General features: G+C 43.4%; 1 protein-coding gene across 1 annotated transcript; it reads left to right on the top strand.

Annotated features, from left to right (window-relative positions):
• The first annotated feature begins 531 nt into the window (after positions 1-531).
• On the top strand, positions 532-2,471 carry LOC119354373 (40S ribosomal protein S12-like). Its single transcript, XM_037621104.1, has 5 exons — positions 532-614; positions 706-763; positions 1,482-1,782; positions 2,024-2,089; positions 2,184-2,471. Exons 2-5 carry the CDS (start codon positions 759-761, stop codon positions 2,241-2,243), a joined length of 432 nt encoding a protein of 143 aa, XP_037477001.1. The 5' UTR covers positions 532-614; positions 706-758; the 3' UTR covers positions 2,244-2,471.
• Positions 2,472-26,707: the final 24,236 nt, after the last annotated feature.

Raw genomic sequence — 26,707 nt, 5'->3', positions numbered from 1 at the left:
GTCCAACCCGCCGCGCCAACCGGGGGAGGGTTGCAGCAGGGACGGCGGCCGCGGAGGAGGGGACGACGACTACACGCGGTTCTACCGCCTCCTCGGCATGTAGAACTGTAAAGGCGACGGGCGGCGAGGAGCGGCGAGGGAGACGACAAGGAGCAGCCTAGTAGCGTTTTTTTTTCTTTTTTGTAAAATATTTTAAATACGTACGAACTCGCCGAAGTTTGGTTGAATGTGCGCCGTGTTTGTGCTGGAATTAAAAATTTTAAAAAAACGTGGGCGCCGCGACTGGGAGGCATCACGTCCCCAGTACACGGTTTGCGCCGGTGCGCTCTTAAGGGACGATTTTTAGTGCACCTAGGGGCCAACGGTTGGAGATGCTTTTAGATGGCGCTGAAGGCGTGGAGTAAGAGCTCCGTGCGGTTTTGTATCTCCCCGGTCGTGCGTTTTTTCATGGGCTGGTTACAGTTAAGATACCTTCTAGGGCTTTCTGAGCCCAACAGAAGCGTTGTCCCCGGCCCTTCTGCAAAGAGCTATATAACTTACACGTTCTCCCAGCCGTCAAAAACACCTGCCCTACTCGCGAAAACCCTACCGCCGCCGCTCTCATAGGTCCCAAGGTGGCGGCGCTGTGTCCTCACCGTACTTCTTCTTTTCTTTCTTGCATCTAACCTCGCTAATCGCTGCTATCTTTTCGCTTTGTTGCTCCAGGCTCCAGATCTCCCTCCTTCGCAGCTGCCTCGGTGGCCTTTGGAGCGCACGAGATGGCGTAAGTTCTCCCGCAGAAAGAAACCTTGGCACTGCTCGTTTCTGTAGTCTTGATTGCAGTGGTGTGCTGCAGATATTAAATCCGATACGTGTTGTTATCTTGTTTGTAACTTGCGAGTGCTTTTGGGCTACTTATGAAATCTCAGTGTTGGTTTGTGCTCTTAACATCCAGGGGCGCAATTGTTTATTTTGTCGTTGGTTGGTCTTCTCCAATTAACACTGATACACATGTGTTATTTGTTGGGCGTTTCGGCATTGTCTTAGAATGATTTTAATCTGCAAGTAGTTGTGAAGCAGATTGTTTAGTACTAGTTGCGTTCATGATTATTACATATTACAGTATAAGATACTAGCTGAAATTTCAAAAATAATGATAGCTGTTTTACTCTGCTTGCAAATTACAGCTGCTTTCAATAGTTTGTCCCTCCTTTTGATTTTACACTTTTGAACGATCTCTATTGTGATCTACCTACGGTGCAAGATAGTTGTTTAATCTCGTATCCCCCGCAAAAAAAAATCTCGTATGGCATGTAGATTAATGTAACATGCCGGTACCTGATTGCCCAAACTAAAGAGTAGCTATGAACATATAGAAAACTAACAGCTTGAATTGCGGTAAACACAGATTTAAACTGCTGGTTAGAGTGTGTAACCTCTGTTCTTTATGCTTGCTGTCCTCGTATCAAGCTATTCATGCCATGAGTTATCACTCTTTGCAGGGAAGAAGCCCCGACACCAGTTGTTGCCCCAGTAGAGGCACCTACCCTGGTTCTTGGTGAGCCAATGGACTTGATGACTGCTCTACAGCTTGTCATGAAGAAGTCAAGTGCTCATGATGGCCTTGTGAAGGGGCTCCGTGAGGCTGCCAAGTCCATTGAGAAGCATGCTGCTCAGCTTTGTGTGCTGGCTGAGGATTGTGACCAGCCTGATTACGTGAAGCTCGTTAAGGCACTATGCGCTGAGCACAATGTTCACCTGGTTACTGTGCCAAGTGCTAAAACTCTTGGAGAGTGGGCAGGGGTGAGTTTTCTAATGCCAATTTGTAATGTTCCATCTTATTATACTTAATTGCAGCATGTATTCCACATTCATCTTTGGACTTAGCAATGCTTCACTATTGCTGGAGAATGCACTTGCTCTTGATATTAAAATTCTTTTGTTTCCCTATGCTTGTCTTGTAAGTTGTTTTAGCTTTTCGTTGTTTCTTCACGTTTGTCGTGGAAGTATTGATGTGTTGATATTAACATGCTTTTCTCTGCAGCTTTGCAAGATTGACTCTGAGGGCAAGGCAAGGAAGGTTGTGGGCTGCTCTTGCGTTGTTGTCAAGGTGACAAATCTACTATAAACTGATACGACCAAAGGACGGGTTTCTTTTCAAGTAGGCAGAACTTGACGTTTGACTGATTTCTTTGATTTACCAGGACTACGGTGAAGAATCCGAGGGCCTTAACATCGTGCAGGAGTATGTCAAGTCTCACTAGATGAGAATGTTTCATGATGCACTTGTGTTGGGCATTTTGGTCCTCGGTTTCATTTATGCTTTATTCTTGGGCTTCCTATTATTCCAAGTTTCAAGTGTGAGCCTAGCAGATATCGTCGATTTGGACCTTTGAACCTTTGTTTATCTGGCAGCTGCTGCCTTCAGCGTAAATCATCAAGAGCTGATAATATATTTCTCTTTGCAATATCACAATTTTGATGTTTTGCTCTGTTGCTGTTGCCTGTTCCATTTGACATCATTGTGTTTGTGCCTATTACTCCCTCCGTCCCAAAATTGTCTTAGATTAGTCTAGATACCGATGTATCTAATACTAAAACGTGACTTGTACATTCGTATTTAGACAAATCTAAGACGAATTTTGGGACAGAGGGAGTACTTATATTTGGTCATGGTGGTGATGGTATAATTTAGCAAAAGAAATAGCGCTTCAAATTGTTTGAGCCGATCCCACAGATTCAGTGTCCATTTAAGATGCTTGCTCATTTAGATGCCTGTGAAGTTCTGAGTTTGAAGGAGCTCTGTAGGAAAAACAAAAAATGGGCTCCAAATTGTTTGAAATTCTGACAAAATTTTGTTTGTTAACCTTTATTGAATTCTTTTTAGCTGCTATTTTCTTGATTTTCACGAGAAGGAGCATATGTGCTATGAATTTGTACACGAGAATCCTTATATCTGCTGTAAATTTGTACAAACTATGAAGTGCTTGCATAATAAAATGTTGTAAAAACACAAAAGCAAGAACTATGGATAAATTTGTACAAACTATAAAAATCTAAAAAAAATTACACGGGTACGTCTTCATGTTCTATGTGCTTGCATAAAGTTTCACGGAAAATTAACTTTTATTGTGGCCTGCGTAAAAAAGACAAAAAATTATGTCGTGAAACACTATTTAAAAGCACTGAAATTTGTCTTTTTTGTGGAGGCAAAACAAAGACATTTTTTCATAAAATTTTGTGCCACGTACACATATTTGCGAATATGTATGCATGATGTTTTCTTTTGATTTTTTTGATATTTTAAAACATGCTTAAAATACATTTTTTAAAAAGTGGGTGCATATGCCCATGGGTTTAGATGGTGCCCTCTCGGAAGGAGAAGTGGCTAAGTGAGATCTTTTATTGCCTTTCGGCCAGTGCAGAAATCTGGCCCATCGAGGAAGAGATGGCATCTGCAATGTAGAGTTGTAAGATAGAGTTGGGCCGACAACAAACTTTTCAAATGAGGTAGATTCTTTAAGACACTATGGTGTCAGAAATTCCGAAGTACGAATAATATATACAATCAATGAATTCTCTTATGCAACTGGTTTCGAGAATGACGGTTGGATAATGATAATGTTCTCTGTTCTTCATCAGGAAAATTCTTTCGTGTTCATTATATATAATCAATGGATTTGAACATCCTATGTCAACCTCTTTCTTCACCCCAAAAGCCTAGCGGTGTTTTATTCAACTAGCAAATGGTCTGTGCGTCGCGACTGAAGATCATAATAGGTCCACATCTTTCATTTTAATAACATGGCATTTGCAAAAGAACCCGTGTGTTACTATAGGAGAAAATAATACCACACGCCTCTAACCCAATAACCATGACTCACGACCCCAATAGAATCACGTGCATCTCATCTGTGTTGCCGCTTATCCTACTTCCAGCCCTCGTCGATGTTGTCTCAGTTCTCACACAACTACAACACGTTTGAATCTGGTCAATCTTAATGTGTGTGTCTCTCTCTCCTTTTGCATAAGATGAGAAATCTGCTTTCTTTTTTTCCTGCGAGGTTTTGTCGAGACTTGCATGTGAGGTTATAGATTATTTATTTTGTCTCTAATGTGGCTTTGCTGAGGTGTTAATTTCCAATCCGGATCTACATCTGTACGAAAAATGTTGCATCCTAAATAGCATTTAAAATAATGTTTAATAGGTAAAACAACATCATATGTAGATTCTACACATTTTCCTAATGAACATATCTAAATTGGAGTTAGGGTTTAAAAGTTATGGATTTTTTTGAAAAGCATTTGAATCTACCCCACCCCCAAGAAATAATGTTATTTTCTAGACAAATTGATGGTTTATTAGACAAAATATCAGTGGGTTTATGCAAAAAGCGAAAGGTTTTCTTGATTCACTTAAAGCACGACCGTGGGTTGATTAACTAAAAGATAGGGGGGTTTCTGCAAAAAATGAAACTTTTCTCTTATTCACTTAAAATAGTACCTCGGGTTGATTTCAGGAAATGGTTAGGGGTTTTCTACAAAATTGCGAACGAACGGACATAAATACTAATCCGTTTATTAGTAGGTATAGATGTGTTTCTTCAAGTATCGAGATCTAAAGATCTCGACTGTAACAAGTCCAAATTAGTAGTAATAATTAGGAATTTATTATGCATTATAATCATCTCATAAGAACCATTTATTTAATGTGAAGATGAGGATAATTCAAATCCCCGTAAAAATGTTCAAAAATGCATCGACAAGATTAATGCACTAATAAACGGCCGCACTCCAAGTGCCACGTGCCCCCGGCACTATTCTCGACGACTATTCATAGGAGGAGGTCACGCTCCCACGAGCCGATTAAGACTATTTGAGAACACCGTCGTGTCACTTTGTCTAGTGTACGACGACTTTCAACATAATGCAGTTGTGCCAGTACTTGTCTTTAAGCATTTTAGGGGTTACCTTCCATTCCAATCCTGTTCCTATATGAACTTTACATCTTTACCTAAAATACACTTTGAAGTATCATTAGTTGTTTGGGATATGTTGACATGAATTGCGAAAATCCACCTTGGGTATTAGATGCACTTTCGTACGTTGAGATAAATCAAGTTTGTAAGGAGTCAGAGTCAATCCCGTCACGCGCAGTTTCAGATTCCTGAAAGTGGCAGCGATAGGTGGAAACCCGTGAACGAGTTCACGCCCGAGGGTGGACCGATCTTCACGTCGTAGGATCGAATCAGGAGGGATAACTAGCTGCAAGCAGCCGGGATAACTAGGTTTATACCTGACAAGATTGGATGCAACCCGCACGTTGGGGATGGCTGACCGAAGTTACAATAACTCCAATCCGCTGTCCGAACAATCGTAGAACCACAAACCGGGACTAACCAACACAAAACGGCCGGAACCGTATAGTACGAATTAAGGGGAACCAGAGGCTCCTTCTCGTGAATCCGGATGAACTCACAAGAGCAAATGTAGAAAGGATCTCTCAGACCTCTCTAGCAGTCTTGCTACATAAGCATTTAGCTGAATGGTTTGACAAAAGGTTTCTAAGAGGATGGGGGAGATGGGGTTTTTGTTGGGGAACGTAGTAATTTCAAAATTTTCCTACGCACACGCAAGATCATGGTGATGCATAGCAACGAGGGGAGAGTATGATCTACGTACCCTTGTAGATCGCAACGGAAGCGTTGACACAACGTAGAGGAAGTAGTCATACGTCTTCTTCCCGATCCAACCGATCCAAGCACCGTTACTCCGGCACCTCCGAGTTCTTAGCACACGTACAGCTCGATGACGACCCCCGGGCTACGATCCAGCAAAGCTTCGGGGAGGAGTTCTGTCAGCACGACGGCGTGGTGACGATCTTGATGTATTACCGACGCAGGGCTTCGCCTAAGCACTACAACGATATGATCGAGGTGGAATATGGTGGCAAGGGGCACCGCACACGGCTAAGGAACGATCTCAATGATCAACTTGTGTGTCTAGAGGTGCCCCCTGCCTCCGTATATAAAGGAGCCAAGGGGGAGAGGTGCGCCGGCCAGGAGGAGGGCGCAGGAGGAGTCCTACTCCTACCGGGAGTAGGACTCCCCCCCCCAATCCTATTCCAACTAGGATTCCCAAGGGGGAAAGAGGGAGAGGGGTGGCCGGCCACCTCTCCTAGTCCTAATAGGACTAGGGGAGGGGGGAGGCGCGCAGCCCTTATGGGCAGCCCTTTCACTTTTCCACTAAGGCCCAATAAGGCCCATATGACTCCCGGGGGGTTCCGGTAACCTCCCGGTAATCCGGTAAAATCCTGATTTCACCCGGAACACTTTCGATGTCCAAACATAGGCTTCCAATATATCAATCTTTACGTCTCGACCATTTCGAGACTCCTCGTCATGTCCGTGATCACATCCGGGACTCCAAACAACCTTCGGTACATCAAAATGCATAAACTCATAATAATTGTCATCGTAATGTTAAGCGTGCGGACCCTACGGTTCGAGAACAATGTAGACATGACCGAGACACGTCTCCGGTCAATAACCAATAGCGGGACCTGGATGCCCATATTGGCTCCTACATATTCTACGAAGATCTTTATCGGTCAGACCGCATAACAACATACGTTGTTCCCTTTGTCATTGGTATGTTACTTGCCCGAGATTCGATCGTCGGTATCCAATACCTAGTTCAATCTCGTTACCGGCAAGTCTCTTTACTCGTTCCCTAATACATCATCTCACAACTACCATATTAGTTGTAATGCTTGCAAGGCTTATGTGATGTGCATTATCGAGAGGGCCCAGAGATACCTCTCCGACAATCGGAGTGACAAAACCTAATCTCGAAATACGCCAACCCAACATGTACCATTGGAGACACCTGTAGTACTCCTTTATAATCACCCAGTTACTTGTGACGTTTGGTAGTACCCAAAGTGTTCCTCCGGTAAACGGGAGTTGCATAATCTCATAGTTATAGGAACATGTATAAGTCATGAAGAAAGCAATAGCAACATACTAAACGATCGGGTGCTAAGCTAATGGAATGGGTCATGTCAATCAGATCATTCAACTAATGATGTGACCTCGTTAATCAAATAACAACTCATTGTTCATGGTTAGGAAACATAACCATCTTTGATTAACGAGCTAGTCAAGTAGAGGCATACTAGTGACACTTTGTTTGTCTATTTATTCACACATGTATTATGTTTCCGCTTAATACAATTCTAGCATGAATAATAAACATTTATCATGATTATAAGGAAATAAATAATAACTTTATTATTGCCTCTAGGGCATATTTCCTTCAGTTTTATAGCAGGGACAACCCCCCTTAGCTAGGTGAGAAAATAGTTTTAGAAGTAAGTAGGTTTGCATGGCTTTCTTGGGTGAATAAGCAGTCAATTATGGGAGTTGTTGGAGAGCTCCTCGGAAATTCGCGAAGCCTTGACAGCCTGGACACCTTCCATGAGAATGACTAGAGCTTTTGACTCATAACTCCAAATGATGTGAGGTTTTTTCGCATTGGGAAGTAAATTTGATGTAGCTTCTGGTGATGTACGCATATGGCCCCGTCTCTCCACCATATGGCTATGGTACAATGAAACATCAGAGGTAAAAACTGACAGCATCAGCTTCACTTGAAACTTGTTTTCTCCAAACTTGTTCCTCTAAATCGGTTGCTTCAAGTGCTCCTGGGCTGTTGGATTTCTTCCGTATGATACCTAAATTCAACCAACAACAATGAGGATGAAAGCATAGTTGTGTCATCAAGGTTACAAGGTAAACTTAAATTAGCGTTCACCTGGTCACTTATTAGTTTGGCACGACTTCTTGTGATTGGACCTATAATTGTTGGAGACGTGTCGATGGTTGTGGTGTCCTCATCATCCTACCTCCCTTGATGAAGAGTCGTCCTCGACTCCCTTTGATCTGCAAAATATAAGTAGAAGGAGAGTAGATAATATCCATGCAAAGAAATAATGCAATCCTCATTTGTAGCTTTCACTTTAGAATTGTGTTGCATTTGATCATCTATTTGTTTGTCACAACTTAGAGTTTGTTCAGGGATGATGGGTGTTGTTTCAGTGACCGAGATGTCCTCATCATCCCCCCTCTCTTGAAAAGGAGTCATCCTTGACTCTACCTGGTTATCACATAAAAGAAAGCATGGCAATACCAAATCATAATGCAAAGGTTTCATGATATATTGAATTTTTGTTTCCAACTTTGCTATCTTATGGACGATGCCAACATGATGCTTTGTTCGACTTAGGAGTTCCTTCTAGCAAAAATTTCCATGGAGCATAAATTTATAACCAACCATAACCATGTCCATATCATCCTCCCTCTCACGAAGAAAATTCGTCCTCGACTTCACTCGGTCTACAAAATTATAGCACAAGGACACTAGAAAATAGCTAGGGAAAGAAAAAGTTGAACATTTTTGTGTGGATCTCAAGTTTCCCAAATCCTTTGTTTTTCCATCATGGTTGAACAAATTATACTGATGGATTGATGGTGTGCTGAAGGATGTGCCCAATAATTTTTCTCTTATTTCGTTTCGCCAATGTTTCAAGAGTTCATATGTGCATACCTCGGGGTGCATCAAAACGGACGATCCTTTTTGTTTTACCTCATTGAGTACTTGAATGCCTTTCTGAAAATCAATCTTCACACACGCAACTTGTGTAGTGGTACTCCGTGTCCTCCATATTTGATCTTGGATCTCAATCTCCCATCGTTGCAAGTGAGCTAATAGGTATGCCTTTTTCACTTGCACATATTGCCAAGAAAGAGAATTTTGTGAAAGGTTAGTTATTGAATGTTCCTCTCTTTTTTCATTTGGTGGACTACCAATTTCCCATGGTGGTGGATCACTCATCTTGCTATTCTCTTGTTGAAAAATCTCAACCTCACATTTAGTGGACTCATATAACTCACTTATCCTCTCTGTTAGGGCATGTCTCTCTCTAAGTAGTTTTTGTGATTGATGACAATGCTTTTGCGGACTAACCGTGTGCGTTGAGTATTTCAGAGATTCATTCATTGGCACGAGACGATTCTTTCCCCTCGGAGCTTTAAGTGAAGACGGTGTAGTCTCTTTCAATTCGGTTTTGGTGGACTTGAGTCGTAGGAGACACCGTACTATCAAGAGGGGGCCCGCATTGGAAAGGCTAGGGTGGAATCAACACATACACTTCATTTTTGCACCCCCAGCTCCTTTCCTCTCCTTGGAGTTTACCGTTTCGACAGAAGTGGAGATTGTGAGGTGCTAGCGGTAGTACCGCCGCCAGGGTGGTAGTACCGCATATGGTCCTCAAGCGGTAGTACCGCTGTCCTACAACAGTAGTACCACTCGGGTGCATCGGCGATAGTACCGTCCTGGTTCGACACCGCTACTGCCTCGATACGAGGGCGTCTCTCCTCGTGTTGGGTTGTGCAGCAGTAGTAGTGGCAGTAGCAGCGGCAGTATCGCTTGTGAGCGGCAGTACCGCGGTTACCACCGCTACTAGTGCCGCCCAAACCCTCTCTCTCTCTTCTGTTCTCCCTCTTATGCCTCTGCTCTCGGTCTCCGCGGTAGTACCGTTGGTGGTCGCGATAGTACCGCTGCTACCAGCGGTAGTACCGCTCCATTGAGCAGTAGTACCACTCTGTGCGGGATGAAGAGGGGATAACAGTTGGATGAGTGACCTCTTTTTCCCCAAGCTCCATTGTTGCCCCGAAGCTCATTTTCGCCCGATCTCTCTCCCTAGCCAATCAAACTTGTTGATTTTTGATACGTCTCCACGTATCTATAATTTTTGATTGTTCCATGCTATTATATTATCTGTTTTGGATGTTTAATGGGCTTTATTATGCACTTTTATAATATTTTTGGGACTAACCTATTAACCGAAGGCCCAATGCAAATTGCTGTTTTTTTGCCTATTTCAGTGTTTCGCAGAAAAGGAATATCAAACGGAATCCAAACGGAATGAAACCTTCGCAAGGATCTTTTTTGGAACAAACGTGATCCAGGAGACTTGGAGTGGACATCAAGGAAGCAGCGAGGCGGCCACGAGGTAGGAGGGCGCGCCCAGGGGGGCCAGGCACGCCCCCACCCTCGTGGGCCCCTTGCAGCTCCACCAACCTACTTCTTTCGCCTATATATACTCATATACCCTGAAAACATCCAGGAGCACCACAAAACCCTATTTCCACTGCCGCAACCTTCTGTACCCGTGAGATCCCATCTTGGGGCCTTTTCCGGCGCTCCGCCGGAGGGGGAATCAATCACGGAGGGCTTCTACATCAACACCGTAGCCTCTCCGATGATGTGTGAGTAGTTTACCACAGACCTTCGGGTCCATAGTTATTAGCTAGATGGCTTATTCTCTCTCTTTGGATCTCAATACAAAGTTCTCCTCGATTCTCTTGGAGATCTATTCGATGTAATTCTTTTTTGCAATGTGTTTGTCGAGATCCGATGAATTGTGGGTTTATGATCAAAATTATCTATGAACAAGATTTGATTCTTCTCTGAATTCTTTTATGCATGATTTTAATATCTTTGCAAGTCTCTTCGAATTATCAGTTTGGTTTGGCCTACTAGATTGAACTTTCTTGCAATGGGAGAAGTTCTTAGCTTTGGGTTCAATCTTGCGGTGTCCTTTCCCAGTGACATCAGGGGCAGCAAGTCATGTATTGTATTGTTGCCGTCGTGGATAAAAAGATGGGGTTTATATCATATTGCTTGAGTTTATCCCTTTACATCATGTCATCTTGCCTAATGCGTTACCCTGTTCTTATGAACTTAATACTCTAGATGCATGCTGGATAGCGGTCGATATGTGGAGTAATAGTAGTGGATGCAGAGTTGATACGTCTCCGTCATATCTATATTTTTTGATTGTTCCATGCCAATAATATACAACTTTCATACACGTTTGGCAACTTTTTATACTATTTTTGGGACTAACATATTGATCCAGTGCCCAGTGCCAGTTCATGTTTGTTGCATGTATTTGTTTCGCAGAAAATCCATATCAAACAGAGTCCAAACGGGATAAAAATCGACGGAGATTTTTTTGGAATATATGTGAATTTTGGGAAGTGAAATCAATGCGAGACAATGCTCGAAGGGCCCACGAGGCAGGGGGTGCTCCCCTGACCCTCGTGGACACCCCGTAAGGTGGTTGGTGCCCTTCTTTCGCTGCAATAAAGCTAATATTCTGATAAAAATCGTATCCAAAATTCAGCCTAATCGGAGTTACGGATCTCCGGGAATATAAGAAACGGTGAAATGGCAGAATTTGGAATGCAGAAACAGAGAGAGACAGAGAGACAGATCCAATCTCGGAGGGTCTCTCGCCCCTCCGCCGCCATGGAGGCCGTGGACCAGAGGGAAAACCCTTCTCCCATCTAGGGAGAAGGTCAAGGAAGAAGAAGAAGAAGAAGAAGGGGGCTCTCCCCCCCTCTCTCCCGGTGGCGCCGGAACGCCGCCGGGGCCATCATCGTGTGACGGCGATCTACACCAACACCTCCGTCATCTTTACCAACATCTCCATCACCTTCCCCCATCTATCTACAACGGCCCACTCTCCCGCAACCCGATGTACCCTCTACTTGAACATGGTGCTTTATGCTTCATATTATTATCCAATGATGTGTTTACATCCTATGATGTCTGAGTAGATTTTCGTTGCTCTACCGGTAATTGGTGAATTGCTATGATTGGTTTAATCCGCTTGTGGTGATGTTGCTGTCCTTTGGTGCCCATCATATGAATGCGCACGTGGATCACACCATAGGGTTAGTTGTATGTTGATAGGACTATGTATTGGAGGGCAAGAGTGACAGAAGCTTCAACCTAGCATAGAAATTGATGCATACGGGAATGAAGGGGGACCAATATATCTTAACGCTATGGTTGGGTTTTACCTTAATGAACGTTAGTACTTGCGGATGCTTGCTAATAGTTCCAATCATAGGTGCATAGAATTCCAAGTCAGAGATGACATGCTAGAAGTGGCCTCTCCCACATAAAACTTGCTATCGGTCTAGTAAAGTAGTCAATTGCTTAGGGACAATTTCGCAACTCCTACCACCACTTTTCCACACTCACTATACTAACTTTATTGCTTATTTACCTAAAACAGCCCCTAGTTTTTATTTACGTGCTCTTTATATTCTTGCAAACCTTTCCCGTTACACCAACAAAGTACTTCTAGTTTCATACTTGTTCTAGGTAAAGCGAACGTTAAGCGTGCGTAGAGTTGTATCGGTGGTCAATAGAACTTGAGGGAATATTTGTTCTACCTTTAGCTCCTCGTTGGGTTCGACACTCTTACTTATCGAAAGAGGCTACAATTGATCCCCTATACTTGTGGGTTATCAAGAATCGTTTCGATATACTTGTCACGGACGTGATGCCTATATACATGATCATACCCAGATATTCTCATAACTATTCGCTTTTCTATCAATTGCTCGACAGTAATTTGTTCACCCACCGTAGATTTTGCTATCTTGAGGGAAGCCACTAGTGAAACCTATGGCCCATAGGTCTATTCCCCATCATATTATTTTCCGTCAACTAGCTATTTCTGTCACCGTTTATTTTGTAATCTTTAGTTTTCAATCTATACAACAAAAATACCAAAAATATTTATCTTATTATCTTTATCAAATCTCACTTTTGCAAGTGGCCGTGAAGGGACTGACAACCCCTTTATTGCGTTGGTTGTAAGGTTCTTGATTGTTTGTGCAGGTACGAGGGACTCACGTGTAATCTCCTACTGGATTGATACCTTGGTTCTCAAAAATTGAGGGAAATACTTACGCTACTTTGCTGCATCACCCTGTCCTCTTCAAGGGAAAACCAACGCATGCTCAAGAGGTAGCAAGAAGGATTTCTGGCGCCGTTGCCGGGGAGATTTGCACCAAGTCAAGTCGAGATTTGATCTCCCAACAACTAGCCATTTCTGGCGCCGTTGCTGGGGAGATCTACGCACAAGTCAAGACATACCAAGTACCCATCACAAACTCTTATCCCTTGCATTATATTATTTGCCATTTGCCTCTCATTTTCCTCTCCCCCACTTCACCCTTGCCATTTTATTCGCCCTTCTTTTTCCACCCGTCTCTTTCTGTTGTCCCTTGTGTGTCCGTGTGTTAGATCGTTTGTTTCATCGTCATGGCTAGTCCTTCTATCATTGTTAGTACTCCCGATCATGAAGTTCTTAATTTTAAACAAAGGGAGGGAGAAAATCTAAAAGATGCTTGGCATAGAATTTGCAATGCTCAGAATAGATCTACTAAAAAGTAATCTACTTCCGTTCTTCTTCACAATTTTTATGTAGGCATCACTCCTTGGAACAGATATACTCTTGATACCCTTACTGGAGGAAATTTCTTGGGTAGCCATACTTTTGATTCTTATAATGCTATGTTAGATTTGTTTGGCCCACCACCTCTTTTGGTTAATGGAACTATTTTAACTTTGGAACATGTGATGTAAAGGCTTGAAATTATTGAAAATAAAGTTGCTATTGTAGAGTTGATTCAAAATTTGGATAAAAAGATCCACAAGCAAATTACCCAATACGGATCTAAGGTAGGAGTTGCTCTTCAAAATTTAAAGAAAAGGAACTCATAATTAACGAAAAGATAGATCAAGATTCCACAAGAATTGATAAACTTGAGGATATTATTACAAACTTAGGGTCTGCCTTTTCTTCCATGAAAAATACCCCTAATCCTCCTACTACTAAAGTTGCCAAGTTCATGTATGTGCCTAAAAATAAAGGTGAATCTTCTAGTAAGGAAAATGCGGATCTCAAATCAATAAGTGTTCACCCCAACTTTTTCGCTATCATTAAGGAACCTTTTGCTACAAATGAATTTCTTGATTTCTTGCCTAGGAGTTTGATCATTAATAAAAATAAGGAAACTCCTAAGGGATATAAGTGTTCCATTGAAGAAATGCCAACTAAAGATGACAATACCTAGATCTATTTTTGTTTTTATGCCTAGCTAGGGGCGTTAAACGATAGCGCTTGTTGGGAGGAAACCCAATTTTATTTCTGTTTCTTGATTTTTGCTTCTGTTTAGTAATAAATAAATCATCTATCCTCTGTAATGATTGTGTTTTTTATGTTTTAATTAGTGTTTGTGCCGAGTAAAGCCTTTAGGATCTTCTTGGATGATTGTTATTTGATCTTGCTGAAAAAACAGAAAGTATGCGCTCATGAGACTTTTTTTTAACCAGAGAGCGATAAAATACTGATTCCAATTGCAGTAGATCAATATAGAAATTATTTATGTCGTCCTAATTTTGTAGAATGTTTGGAGTTACAGAAGTATTGAAACCTACAGAATACTACAGACTGTTCTGTTTTTGGCAGATTCTATTTTTCATGTGTTGTTTGCTTATTTTGATGAATCTATGGTTAGTATCAGGGGGTATGAACCATAGAGAAGTTGGAATACATTAGTTTTAACACCAATATAAATAAATAATGAGTTCATTACAGTACCTTGAAGTGGTGGTTTGTTTTCTTATACTAACGGAGCTCATGAGATTTTTTGTTGAGTTTTGTGTTGTGAAGTTTTCAAGTTTTGGGTAAAGATTTGATGAATTTTGGAATAAGAAGTGTCAAGAGACTAAGCTCGGGGATGCCCATGGAACCCCAAGGTAAAATTCAAGGACAACCAAAATCCTAAGCTTGGGGATGCCCTGGAAGGCATCCCCTCTTTCATCTTCGTCCATCGGTAACTTTACTTGAGGCTATATTTTTATTCACCACATGATATGTGTTTTGCTTGGAGCGTCTTGTATGATTTGAGTCTTTGCCTTTTAGTTTACCACAATCATCCTTGCTGTACACACTTTTTCGAGAGACACACATGAATAGGAATTTATTAGAATACTCTATGTGCTTCACTGATATCTTTTGAGCTAGATAATTTTGCTCTAGTGCTTCACTTATATGTTTTTAAGAGCACAATGGTGGTTTTATTTTATAGAAATTATTGATCTCTCATGCTTCGCTTATATCATTTTGAGAGTATTTTAGAACAGCATGGTAATTTGCTTTGGCTATAAAATTAGTCTTAATATGATAGGCATCCTAGATGGGTATAATAAAAAATTTCATATAAAGTGCATTGAATACTATGAGAAGTTTGATACTTGATGATTGTTTTGAGATATGAAGATGGTAATATTAGAGTCATGCTAGTTGAGTAGTTGTGAATTTGATAGATATTTGTGTTAAAGTTTGTGATTCCCGTATCATGCACGTATGGTGAACCGTTATGTGATGAAGTCGGAGCATGATTTATTTATTGATTGTCTTCCTTATGAGTGGCGGTCGGGGATGAGTGATGGTCTTTTCCTACCAATCTATCCCCCTAGGAGCATGCGCGTAGTACTTTGTTTCGATAACTAATATATTTTTGCAATAAGTATGTGAGTTCTTTATGACTAATGTTGAGTCCATGGGTTATACGCACGCTCATACTTCCACCATTGCTACCCTCTCTAGTACGGCGCAACTTTCGCCGGTACCATAAACCCACCATATATCTTCCTCAAAACAGCCACCATACCTACCTATTATGGCATTTCCATAGCCATTCCGAGATATATATATTTCCATGCAACTTTCCACCGTTCCATTTATTATGACACGCTTCATCATTGTCATATTGCTTTGCATGATCATGTAGTTGACATCGTATTTGTGGCAAAGCCACCGTTCATAATTCTTTCATACATGTCACTCTTGATTCAACGCATATCCCGGTACACCGCCGGAGGCATTCACATAGAGTCATATTTTTGTTCTAGTATCGAGTTGTAATCCTTGAGTTGTAAGTAATAAAAGTGTGATGATCATCATTATTAGAGCATTGTCCCAGTGGCGAAAGGATGATGGAGACTATGATTCCCCCACAAGTCGGGATGAGACTCCGGACGAAAAAAAGAAAAAAATAGGCCATAAAAAAGAAGAAGGAAAGGCCCAAATAAAAAAAGAAGAGAGAAAAAGAGACAAGGGGTAATGCTACTATCCTTTTACCACACTTTTGCTTCAAAGTAGCACCATGATCTTCATGATAGAGAGTCTCATATGTTGTCACTTTCATATACTAGTGGGAATTTTTCATTATAGAACTTGGCTTGTATATTCCAATGATGGACTTCCTCAAAATGCCCTAGGTCTTCGTGAGCAAGCAAGTTGGATGCACACCCACTTAGTTTCTTTTTGAGCTTTCATACACTTATAGCTCTAGTGCATCCGTTGCATCGCAATCCCTACTCACTCACATTGATATCTATTGATGGGCATCTCCATAGCCCGTTGATACGTCTAGTTGATGTGAGACTATCTTCTCCTTTTTTGTATTCTTCACAACCACCATTCTATTCCATCTATAGTGCTATATCCATGGCTCATGCTCATGTATTACGTGGAGATTGAAAAAGTTTGAGAACGTCAAAAGTATGAAACAATCGCTTGGCTTGTCACTAGGGTTGTGCATGATTTAAATATTTTGTGTGGTAAAGATAGAGCATAGCGAGACTATATGATTTTGTAGGGATAACTTTCTTTGGCCATGTTATTTCGAGAAGACATAATTGCTTAGTTAGTATGCTTGAAGTATTATTATTTTCATGTCAATATTAAAATTTTATCTTGAATCTTTCGGATCTAAACATTCATGCCACAATAAAGAAAATTACTTTGAAAATTATATTAGGAAGCATTCCACATCAAAAATTCTGTTTTTATCATTTACCTACTCGAGGACGAGCAGGAATTAAGCTTGGGGATGCTTGATATGTCTCCAACGTATCTGTAATTTTTGATTGTTCCATGCTATTATATTATCTGTTTTGGATGTTTAATGGGATTTATTATGCACTTCTATATTATTTTTGGGACTAACCTATTAACTGAAGGCCTAGTGCAAATTGCTGTTTTTGCCTATTTCAGTGTTTCGCAGAAAAGGAATATCAAACGGAACCAAATGGAATGAAACCTTCGCGAGGATCTTTTTTGGAACAAACGTGATCCAAGAGACTTGGAGTGGACGTCAAGGAAGCAGTGATGCGGCCACGAGGTAGGAGGGCGCGCCCAGGGGGGCCAGGCACGCCCCCATCCTCGTGGGCCCCTCGGAGCTCCACCGACCTACTTTTTCGCATATATATACTCATATACCCTAAAAACATCCAGGAGCACCACGAAACCCTATTTCCACCACCACAACCTTCTGTACCCATGGGATCCCATCTTGGGGCCTTTTCCGGCGCTCCGCCGGAGGGGGAATCTATCACAGAGGGCTTCTACATCAACACCATAGCCTCTCCGATGATGTGTGAGTAGTTTACCACAGACCTTCGTGTAACGCCCTCGATGCGGCTATATCTCCTACGTGTCGAAGCACGACTTAGAGGCATAACCGCATTGAAAGCAATGTCGCAAGTGAGGTAATCTTCGCAAACAACCCATGTAATATAAATAAAAGGGAAAGGATACATAGTTGGCTTACACTCGCCACGTCACACAAATACATAAATAACATTACATTCATCCAATACACTCATGGTCCGACTACGGTACCAAAATAAAGATCAACCCCCAAATGCGACAAAGTCCCCGATCGCCCCAAGAGTAACGACGAGAGTCCCTGCATCTGGCGCATAGTAACGATGAGAGTCCTCATCGAACTCCCACTTGAGCTCAAGCGCATCGTATGGAGCGGTATCATCGGTCCCTGCATCTGGTTTGGAAGTAATCTATGAGTCACGGGGACTCAGCAATCTCGCACCCTCGCGATCAAGACTATTTAAGCTTCTAGGTAAGACAAGGTGTGATGTGGAGCTGCAGCAAGCGACTAGCATATATGGTGGCTAACCTATTCGCAAAAGAGAGCGAGAAGAGAAGGCAAACACACGGTCGAACAACTATGATCAAGAAGTGATCCTAGAACAACCTACGTCAAGCATAACTCCAACACCGTGTTCACTTCTCGGACTCCGCCGAAAAGAGACCATCACGGTTACACACGCGGTTGATGCATTTTAATTAAGTTAAGTATCATGTTCTCTACAATCGGACATTAACAAATTCCCATCTGCCGATAACCGCGGGCACGGATTTCGAAAGTTCAAATCCCTGCAGGGGGTCCCAACTTAGCCCATCACAAGCTCTCACGGTCAACGAAGGATATTCCTTCTCCCAAGACAATTCGATCAGACTCGGCATCCCGGTTACAAGACATCCTTGACAATGTTAAAACTAAACCAGCAACACCGCCCGAATGTGCCGACAAATCCCGATAGGAGCTGCACATATCTCGTTCTCAGGACACACTGAGATGAGCCAGACGTCGGGTAGGCCAGCCCAGAGTTGCCCCTAGTAGCCCCGGACATCGCTCAGTTGGACCAACACTTAGAGAAGCACTGGCCCGGGGGGGTTAAAATCAAGATGACCCTTGATTCTGCAAAACCCAAGGGAAAAAGGCTAGGTGGCGAATGGTAAAACCAATGTTGGGCATTGCTGGAAGAGTTTTATTCAAGGCGAACTATGAAGGGGTTCCCATTATAACCAAACCATGTAAGGAACGCAAAATCCGGGAACATAACACCGTTATGACGGAAAACTAGGGAGGAAAGAGTGGAACAAAACACCAGGCATAAGATAAACAAGATAATATTGTGATATCCCAACAATAAGCAATGTTCCAACAAGGAACGATCTCCAATCTTCACCTGCAACTAGCAACGCTATAAGAGGGGCTGAGCAAAGCGGTAACATAGCCAAACAACGGTTTGCTAGGACATGGTGGGTTAGAGGTTTGACATGACAATTTGGGAGGCATGATAAGCAAGTGGTAGGTATCGTAGCATAGGCATAGCAAAAGAGCGAGCATCTAGCAAGCAAAGATAGAAGTGATTTCGAGGGTATGGTCATCTTGCCTGCAAAGTACTCAGAGTTGCCTTGATCCTCGTACGCGAACTCAACGGGCTCCTCGTTCATGAACTCGTCTTCCGGCTCTACCCAAGCAAGAACAACAAGCAAAAGGAACATAATCAACCATGTGCAATGCTCAAGCAACATGATGCAAACATGGTATGATATGCGGGATGCGGTATGTGATGCATGTGCATGATTTGCAAAGGAATGATTGAACCTGGCCTCAACTTGGAAATCCAAGAGTTAGACTGGAAAGGAGAGTTGATTTCAGTTGAAATCGATATAAAGATCACCGGAATCGGATGCACGGTTTGGAAATGGCAAGCAAAACAAATATGGCACCGGTCTGCGATAATCAGCAAGTAGCCATCTAAATGCATCAAGATAAATATGCTACAGCACTTAAACATGACAACAAAATACATGGCAGGGATCCACACATGATGCTTGACAAAAGATGAACACTGAGCTACGGCTAATTCATCCATTAACAGGTTCAAACAAGCATGTCAAAAGTGCAAATGATAACAGGTTTCAGACTTAGTGAAATTAACACAAGCCCGGAATTTCAGATCAGATAGCACACTTTGGAGCATGAAAATTATATGCTACAGGAACTTAAAATGGCAAAGCAAGGCATGACATGAAGCTACTCAAAGCACTTAACAAAAGTCCCTTAGTGACCTTGAGCCAAAAGGGATCGGAAAATACAATTGCAAGCATGTGAACATAGCCAAAACATAAATAGATTCAGACTTAGTGAAAAACTGGAGCATGCAAAACAGATTAGCAAGTAGGCATGTTTACGAGCTCGATGCACTCACTACAGAGCATGGCATGACAAACTAAGCATACACCCATCAAGAATACATGGCATAGAAGCTAGACATGGCAAGAACAACAACATAGCATGCACAGATCAATAGCAACATCGTCGGCACAATCGCTAAACATGTCAACAATCTGCCAGGAATCACTTTATATCAAAAGTAGAGCTCGATTCACTCAAGCTAGGGTGCTCCATACTTACAAACAAAGACATGGATGGGTAGAACACAACAATATTAACAAAACATCCTTACTGATCATCCTCAAAAGAGGCACAGATCACTAGAAAACAACATGAACATATGGCATAAAAGCAAAATCAGGACAAGGACTTAGTGAAATTCTAAGTCCCTGAAATCAGCATCCACGATTACGCTACTTTGCAAGCTTGTGCTAGTCACCATGAATATCACAAAAATACACGGCAAGCACCTCTGTAAAGATGACATGGAATATAACAAAACACATGTAGAGCTCAGGATCATAGCATGCACACATTAATCATGGCAAAAATGACAAAAGGCTATTTGCTGAAACAGATCTAACAAATTCATCACATAGCCCTCTTCTAACAGCATTTCGGGCATCAAGATGAGCTCAAATGAAGATGATGCAATGAGATGAAATGATGTACTCATCGAGGGGAACATTTTGATATGCTACACGCACGAATCAGAGCTACAATGAGGGAGTTATGATGCTGTGAACATGAGCAAAAAATATAGAGTGAGAGGGAAAGTCAACCCTAGTTAGGGTTTACTATAGCAGCGCGGATCCAGATCCGATCGGGATCTCACCGGAAATGGAGATAGCGGTGGCCGGAGACGCTGCGAAGCTCGCCGGAGACGCTGCCGGCGTGGAGAAGAGGACCGGCCGGAGCTGGGGAAGACTCCGGCGACGGAGGGCGGCGAGGCACAGCGGTCATCGGCGTCGGGGGCGCAGCTGCGAGGCGTGACGCACGCGCCGGCGTGCAGGAGGCGGCGGGGCGGAGCTACTCCGGCGGCGGTGATGTGCTGTGGCGGCGCGAATCGGAGGTAGGCGGCGGGGCGGAGCGGCAGGAGGGAGACGACCCGGGCGGCGGCTCCACGGGCCCTCGGGGGCCGGCAGCGGGCCAAGCGGGCCCTCGCGGTGCGGCGACGTGGGAAGGAGCTAGGGTTAGGGGGGTAGGGATCCGGGATTTTTTGTGGAGTGATCTATTTATAGAGGTAGAGGGAGCTAGGAAGCTCAGAATGAGGTGCGGTTTTCGGCCACGCGATCGTGATCGAACGCTCTAGGTGATGGAGGGGTTTTTGATGGGTTTTGGGCAGCAAGAAAGGGTGTTGGGCTGCAACACTCACGAGGCCTTCTCGGTCCCTCGGTTAACCGTTGGAGTATCAAACGAAGTTCAAATGGCACGAAACTTGACAGGCGGTCTACCGGTAGTAAACCAAGGCCGCATGGCAAGTCTCGGTCCAATCCGGAAATGTTTAACCCCCACACACGAAAAGAGGTAGAAAGGGCCACCGGAGGACATAGGAGCGCCGGAATGCAAAACGGACAACGGGGAAAATGCTCGAATGCATGAGACGAACACGTATGCAAATGCAATGCACATGATGACATGATATGAGATGCATGACAAAGACAACAACACATGAAGACAAAAACCTGACAACGAGGAAATAAAATAACTTAGTGCCGGAAACGGCAAGAGTTGGAGTACAGATAAGGTAAATTACATCCGGGGTGTTACAACACTCCACCACTATGAAAGGATCTCGTCCCGAGATCTAGGACTAGAAAAAACTCCTGGTACTCAAGAACGGAGGTGGTCCTCGCGTTCCCAGGTGGCTTCACTGTCGGAATGATGTGACCACTTGACTTTGAGGAATTTGATTGACTTGTTGCGAGTCTTACACTCAGCTTCTTCAAGAATAGCAACTGGGTGCTCACGATAAGAAAGGTCTTCTTGGAGATCAATGTCTTCGAAGTTGACGGTGCGGTCAGGGGTCTTGAAGCACTTGCGGAGTTGGGACACGTGAAACACGTCATGCACGTTTGCAAAGTTGGAGGGAAGCTCGAGTTGATAGGCGAGATCGCCTCTCTTGCTGACGATCTTGAAAGGACCCACGTATCTAGAGGCAAGCTTCCCTTTGATACCGAAGGGACGAGTACCTTTTATTGGACAGACGTGGAGGTAAACATGGTCTCTGATCTCGAAAGCCAAATCACGATGCTTACTATCATAGTAGCTCTACTGGCGCGATTGCGCTGCTTTGAGGTTATCACGAATGACTTTGCACATTTCCTCTGCCTCTGTGATCAAGTCATTTCCAAGAAGTTGACGTTCACCGGTCTCTGACCAGTTAAGAGGAGTACGACACTTCCTGCAATGGAGAATTTCAAATGGGGCCTTGCCCGAACTCGCTTGAAAGCTGTTGTTGTAGGAGAACTCGGCATAAGGAAGACAATCTTCCCACTTCATACCGAAGGAGATAACACAAGCCCTGAGCATATCTTCGAGAATCTGATTGACACGCTCGACTTGGCCGCTAGTTTGGGGATGAAAAGCTATGCTGAAACGGATGTTGGTGCCCATGGCCTTCTGAAAAGAATTCCAAAACTTTGAGGTGAAGATGCAGCCACGATCTGAAGATATCAACTGCGGAATGCCGTGCAGAGAGACAATCCGAGAGGTATAAAGCCCTGCCAATTGAGTTGCTGTGATGGATTCTTTGATAGGCAGAAAGTGAGTCACTTTAGTGAGTTTGTCGATGACAACGAAGATAGCATCGGTCAAACTTCCATTCTGGAATGGCAAGAGGTTGGAGGAGACCACCTGGTCGTTGGTGTTCTGCCTTCACTCTTCTGCAGACATCACATTCATTCACGGACTGAGCAATCTCACGCTTCATTCCAGTCCACCAATACGCCTGCTTGAGGTCCTGGTACATCTTTATACTTCCAAGGTGGATAGAGAGGAGTGAATTGTGAGCCTCGTTCACAATGACTTTACGAAGGTCACCTTTAGTCACATCAATGCGATCTTCGAAGAAGAGAGTATCCTTGTCATCAAGACGATATCACTTGTACTTGGATTGACTCTTGGCAATCCCAATCTTCACCTTCTTCACCATAGCATCAAGAAGCTGAGCCTCGCGAATCTGATCTTCCAAAGTAGGAGAGACTTGAAGGTTGGCGAGGAAACCTTGAGGAACAATTTGCAGATTGAGTTTGCGGAAAGCTTCACAAATCTCGGGTTGGTAAGGCTTAAGAATCAAACTGTTGCAGTAAGCCTTCCTGCTCAATGCGTCAGTAATTACATTGCCCTTGCCTGGAGTATATTCGATGCTCAGATTATACTCTTGAATCATTTCGACCCAACGAGTCTGTCTGAGGTTGAGATTAGGCTGAGTGAAGATGTACTTGAGACTCTTGTGGTCAGTGAAGATGTCCACTTTTCTTCCCAATAAGAGATGTCTCCAAGTCAAAAGAGCATGCACAACTGTCGCCAACTCGAGGTCATGAGTGGGGTAGTTCTTCTTGTTGGGCTTCAACTGGCGAGAGGAATAAGCCACAACTTTCTTCTCTTGCATCAACACTGCACCAAGACCTTGAAGAGAGGCATCACAAAAGACCTCGAACGGTTTGGATTCATCAGGAGGAGTCAGAACTGGAGCAGTGACTAATTTCTCTTTCAGGGTGTTGAAAGCGATGTCACATTCAGGAGACCAAATGTACTTCACGTGCTTCTGGAGAAGGTTTGAAAGAGGCTTCGCGATCTTTGAAAAGTTTTCAACGAACCTTCGACAATAGCTTGCGAGACCAAGGAAGCTGCGGAGTTGCTTTATGTTCTGAGGTGGTTCCCAATTCACTATTGCAGACACCTTCTCAGGATTCACCGCTATGCCCTTGGCAGAGATGATATGCCCAAGATAGAGAACCTCATCGAGCCAAAACTCACACTTTGAAAACTTGGCATAGAACTGATGTTCTCTGAGCTTATCCAGCACCAAACGCAAGTGCTTGGCATGATCTTCCTTATTCTTGGAAAATACCAAAATGTCATCGAGGTAGACCAAGACGAAGTCATTTGTGTAGGGGTTGAAGATGAAGTTCATCATGCGAGAGAAAGTTGGCGGAGCGTTGACGAGGCCAAAAGACATGACAGTATATTCATATGAACCATAGCTTGTTCTGAAAGCTGTCTTGGGAATATCTTGCTCACGAATTCGGATCTGGTGATAGCCCATACGGAGATCAAGCTTTGAGAATACTTGAGCACCTTTTAGTTGTTCAAACAACTCATTGATGTTGGGAAGTGGGTACTTGTTCTTTATAGTCTTCTTGTTCAATGGACGGTAGTCAACACAAAGTCGGTCCGTTCCATCCTTCTTCTTCACAAAAAGAACTCCACAACCCCACAGAGAAGAACTAGGTCGGATGAGACCCATTCGCTCTTGAATATCGAGTTGCTTCTTCAGCTCCTTCAACTCTTCAGGTCCAAGCTTGTAAGGACGTTTGCAAACAGGTTCCATGCCAGGCTCAAGATCGATGACGAATTCAACTGGCCGGTGCGGAGGCATTCCTGGAAGCTCTTCTGGAAAGACGTCTTGATATTCTCAAACGACCGGAATTTGAGAGATGGCATCCAGCTCACCCTTCTAATTGAGAGAAAACAAACAGATGGTATCGTCATTAGCGGCAAAGACAATTACATCCTCAGATGAATGAGTCAATTGAATCTGCCTGGCAGCACAATCAAGCTGAGCCTTATGCTTAGAAAGCCAGTCCATTCCAAGAATAAGATCAATATCCGAGTTACCAAGGACCACTAGAGAGGATAGAAACTTATAGTCGCCCAACGTGATAGTAACATCTGGGGCCATAGCGCTCGCATTCATGAATTTACCCGGAGAAACTACTGATAGCTGTCTAGGCAATTCTTGTAAAGGCAACTCATGCTTAGAAACAAATGGTCTCGAGATGAAACAATGCGATGCACCAGTGTCAAAAAGAACTTTTGCAGGAATATCGTTAACAGGAAGGTTACCCATGATGACATCTGACGAGTCCTCTGCCTGAGCTGCATTCATCAAGTTGACCTTAGCAGACTTGGGGTTATGCTTGACCACAACTGTACTTGCAGATCTCACAGGAGGAGGAGGAGGGAGACGCCTCTGATTGAAGCATTTGTTGGCATAGTGACCCTTCTGTTGGCACTTGTTGCACGTGACCTCTGAAAGCGGACGGTGATACGGAGCACTTGATCTTGGAGCTTGAGACGAAGTCTTGTTCTGAAAGCCTGGGTTGGGTGGGTGGGAAGATCCACTGCCACCTTTGCTCTTCTGCTGATAAGGTTGATGGAACGAAGGAGGAGGAAGCCAATACTTTTGCTGCTTAGCCACTTGAGTTGAGGAAGAAGGAGTCGCATCTCTGACTCGCTTCTTGGAAGCATCGCACTTCAGTTGGAAAGCCTCTTGCTTCATTGCCATGTTGTAGAAATCATCGTACTTCTTGGGCTAAAAAAGGACGAGAGCTAGCTGGAGTTCTTCTCTGAGACCACCCCTGAATTGGTATATCATGCTCTTCTCGTTAGGGACGTCCTACTTGGCGAAACGAGCGAGCTTTTGAAACATGATGTTGTACTGGTAAACAGACATAGTGCCTTGCTTCAGGTTGCGGAATTCCTCACGCTTGCTCTCAACCACACTCTAAGGAATATGATGAGCTTTGAAGTCTTAATGGAATTCATCCCAGGTAATCACACGGCCTCCTATGGAATCTTTGTACTACTGAAACCATTCTGCAGCTTTGTCTTTGAGTTGGAAGGAAGCAAACTTGACAAAGTCCTCAGGCCTGACGTTACTGCACTCGAAATGCTTGCATATGTCCACGAGCCAATCATCAGCGTCCGAGGCCTCGACACAGTTGCCGAAGGTCTTTGGCTGGTTAGCGAGGAACTAGTTGAGTGTAGCAAAGTGGTTCTGGTTGTTGCCATGGCCCTGTTTCCCTTGGTTGTGCTCTTGAAGAAGTTGCATGATCAGCTACGTGTTTGCATTGGTAGCGGCCATCACAGCTTGCCATGCCTCCGGAGGTGGAGGTGGTGGTGGCGGATCAGGATTCGGAGTCGTGCGCGTTGGAGGAGCCATCCTGAAGAGGTTAACATCCGTTAACATTATGATAGACAAATATGAAGCTGAATCAAAAGGTTTGAAATTGCAACATAAAGTCTTCACATCCGAACAAAATGAACGAATGCATTCCAATTGAAATGGTCACATATCCATAAATTGAGAAGCCACTTAGAATTGAGGTAGAAGAATAAAACCAACAAGGTACGGACAAGAACAAATACTTGGTGAAGATTACCCAATCCCTAACCAAATATCCGCGGAAGAAGAACTAGAGCTACAAGAATTCCCACCTATGAAACTCCCGAACCTTTCCGGTTATGCAATCAGGTGTTGGGGATACAGGGGAAGCATAATATCTCACCCAAATCTAGCAAATCCTACATCCAGCTGTATCCATCCTTCAACACATAACCGAGAAACCTTTGGAAATCATCTACCTCAACCTTCGAAAAGCATCCTATACGAGTTATGGCAATACTCCCGAACTCCCGCCCCAGTACTGGGTGGCGTCGAGGTCATCTCACCAACAACAGCATAAAAGAGATTTTCGATGTCGGCGAAACTCAGGTATTCCAGAATCTCAACGATAAAATTGTGACGACAACACCTCGGAGCTCAACTCCCCGGGACACTGCCACAACGCCTAAATGACAGGAAGCACCAAGAACAATGTTCTCATCACAAAACCATCAGAACGATTCCAAGATACCCGCGTGATCCTAAAATATTTTTTAGTGAAATTTGAGAAGAGAAGAGTCAAAACTCTATATCAGGATGCCTCACTAGAGCGATGAAGGGACTAGGGAGT

This window comes from Triticum dicoccoides, chromosome 2A, assembly GCF_002162155.2.
Source record: "Triticum dicoccoides isolate Atlit2015 ecotype Zavitan chromosome 2A, WEW_v2.0, whole genome shotgun sequence".
Taxonomy (NCBI): domain Eukaryota; kingdom Viridiplantae; phylum Streptophyta; class Magnoliopsida; order Poales; family Poaceae; genus Triticum; species Triticum dicoccoides.
This window is presented reverse-complemented; position numbering and strand designations above follow the sequence as displayed.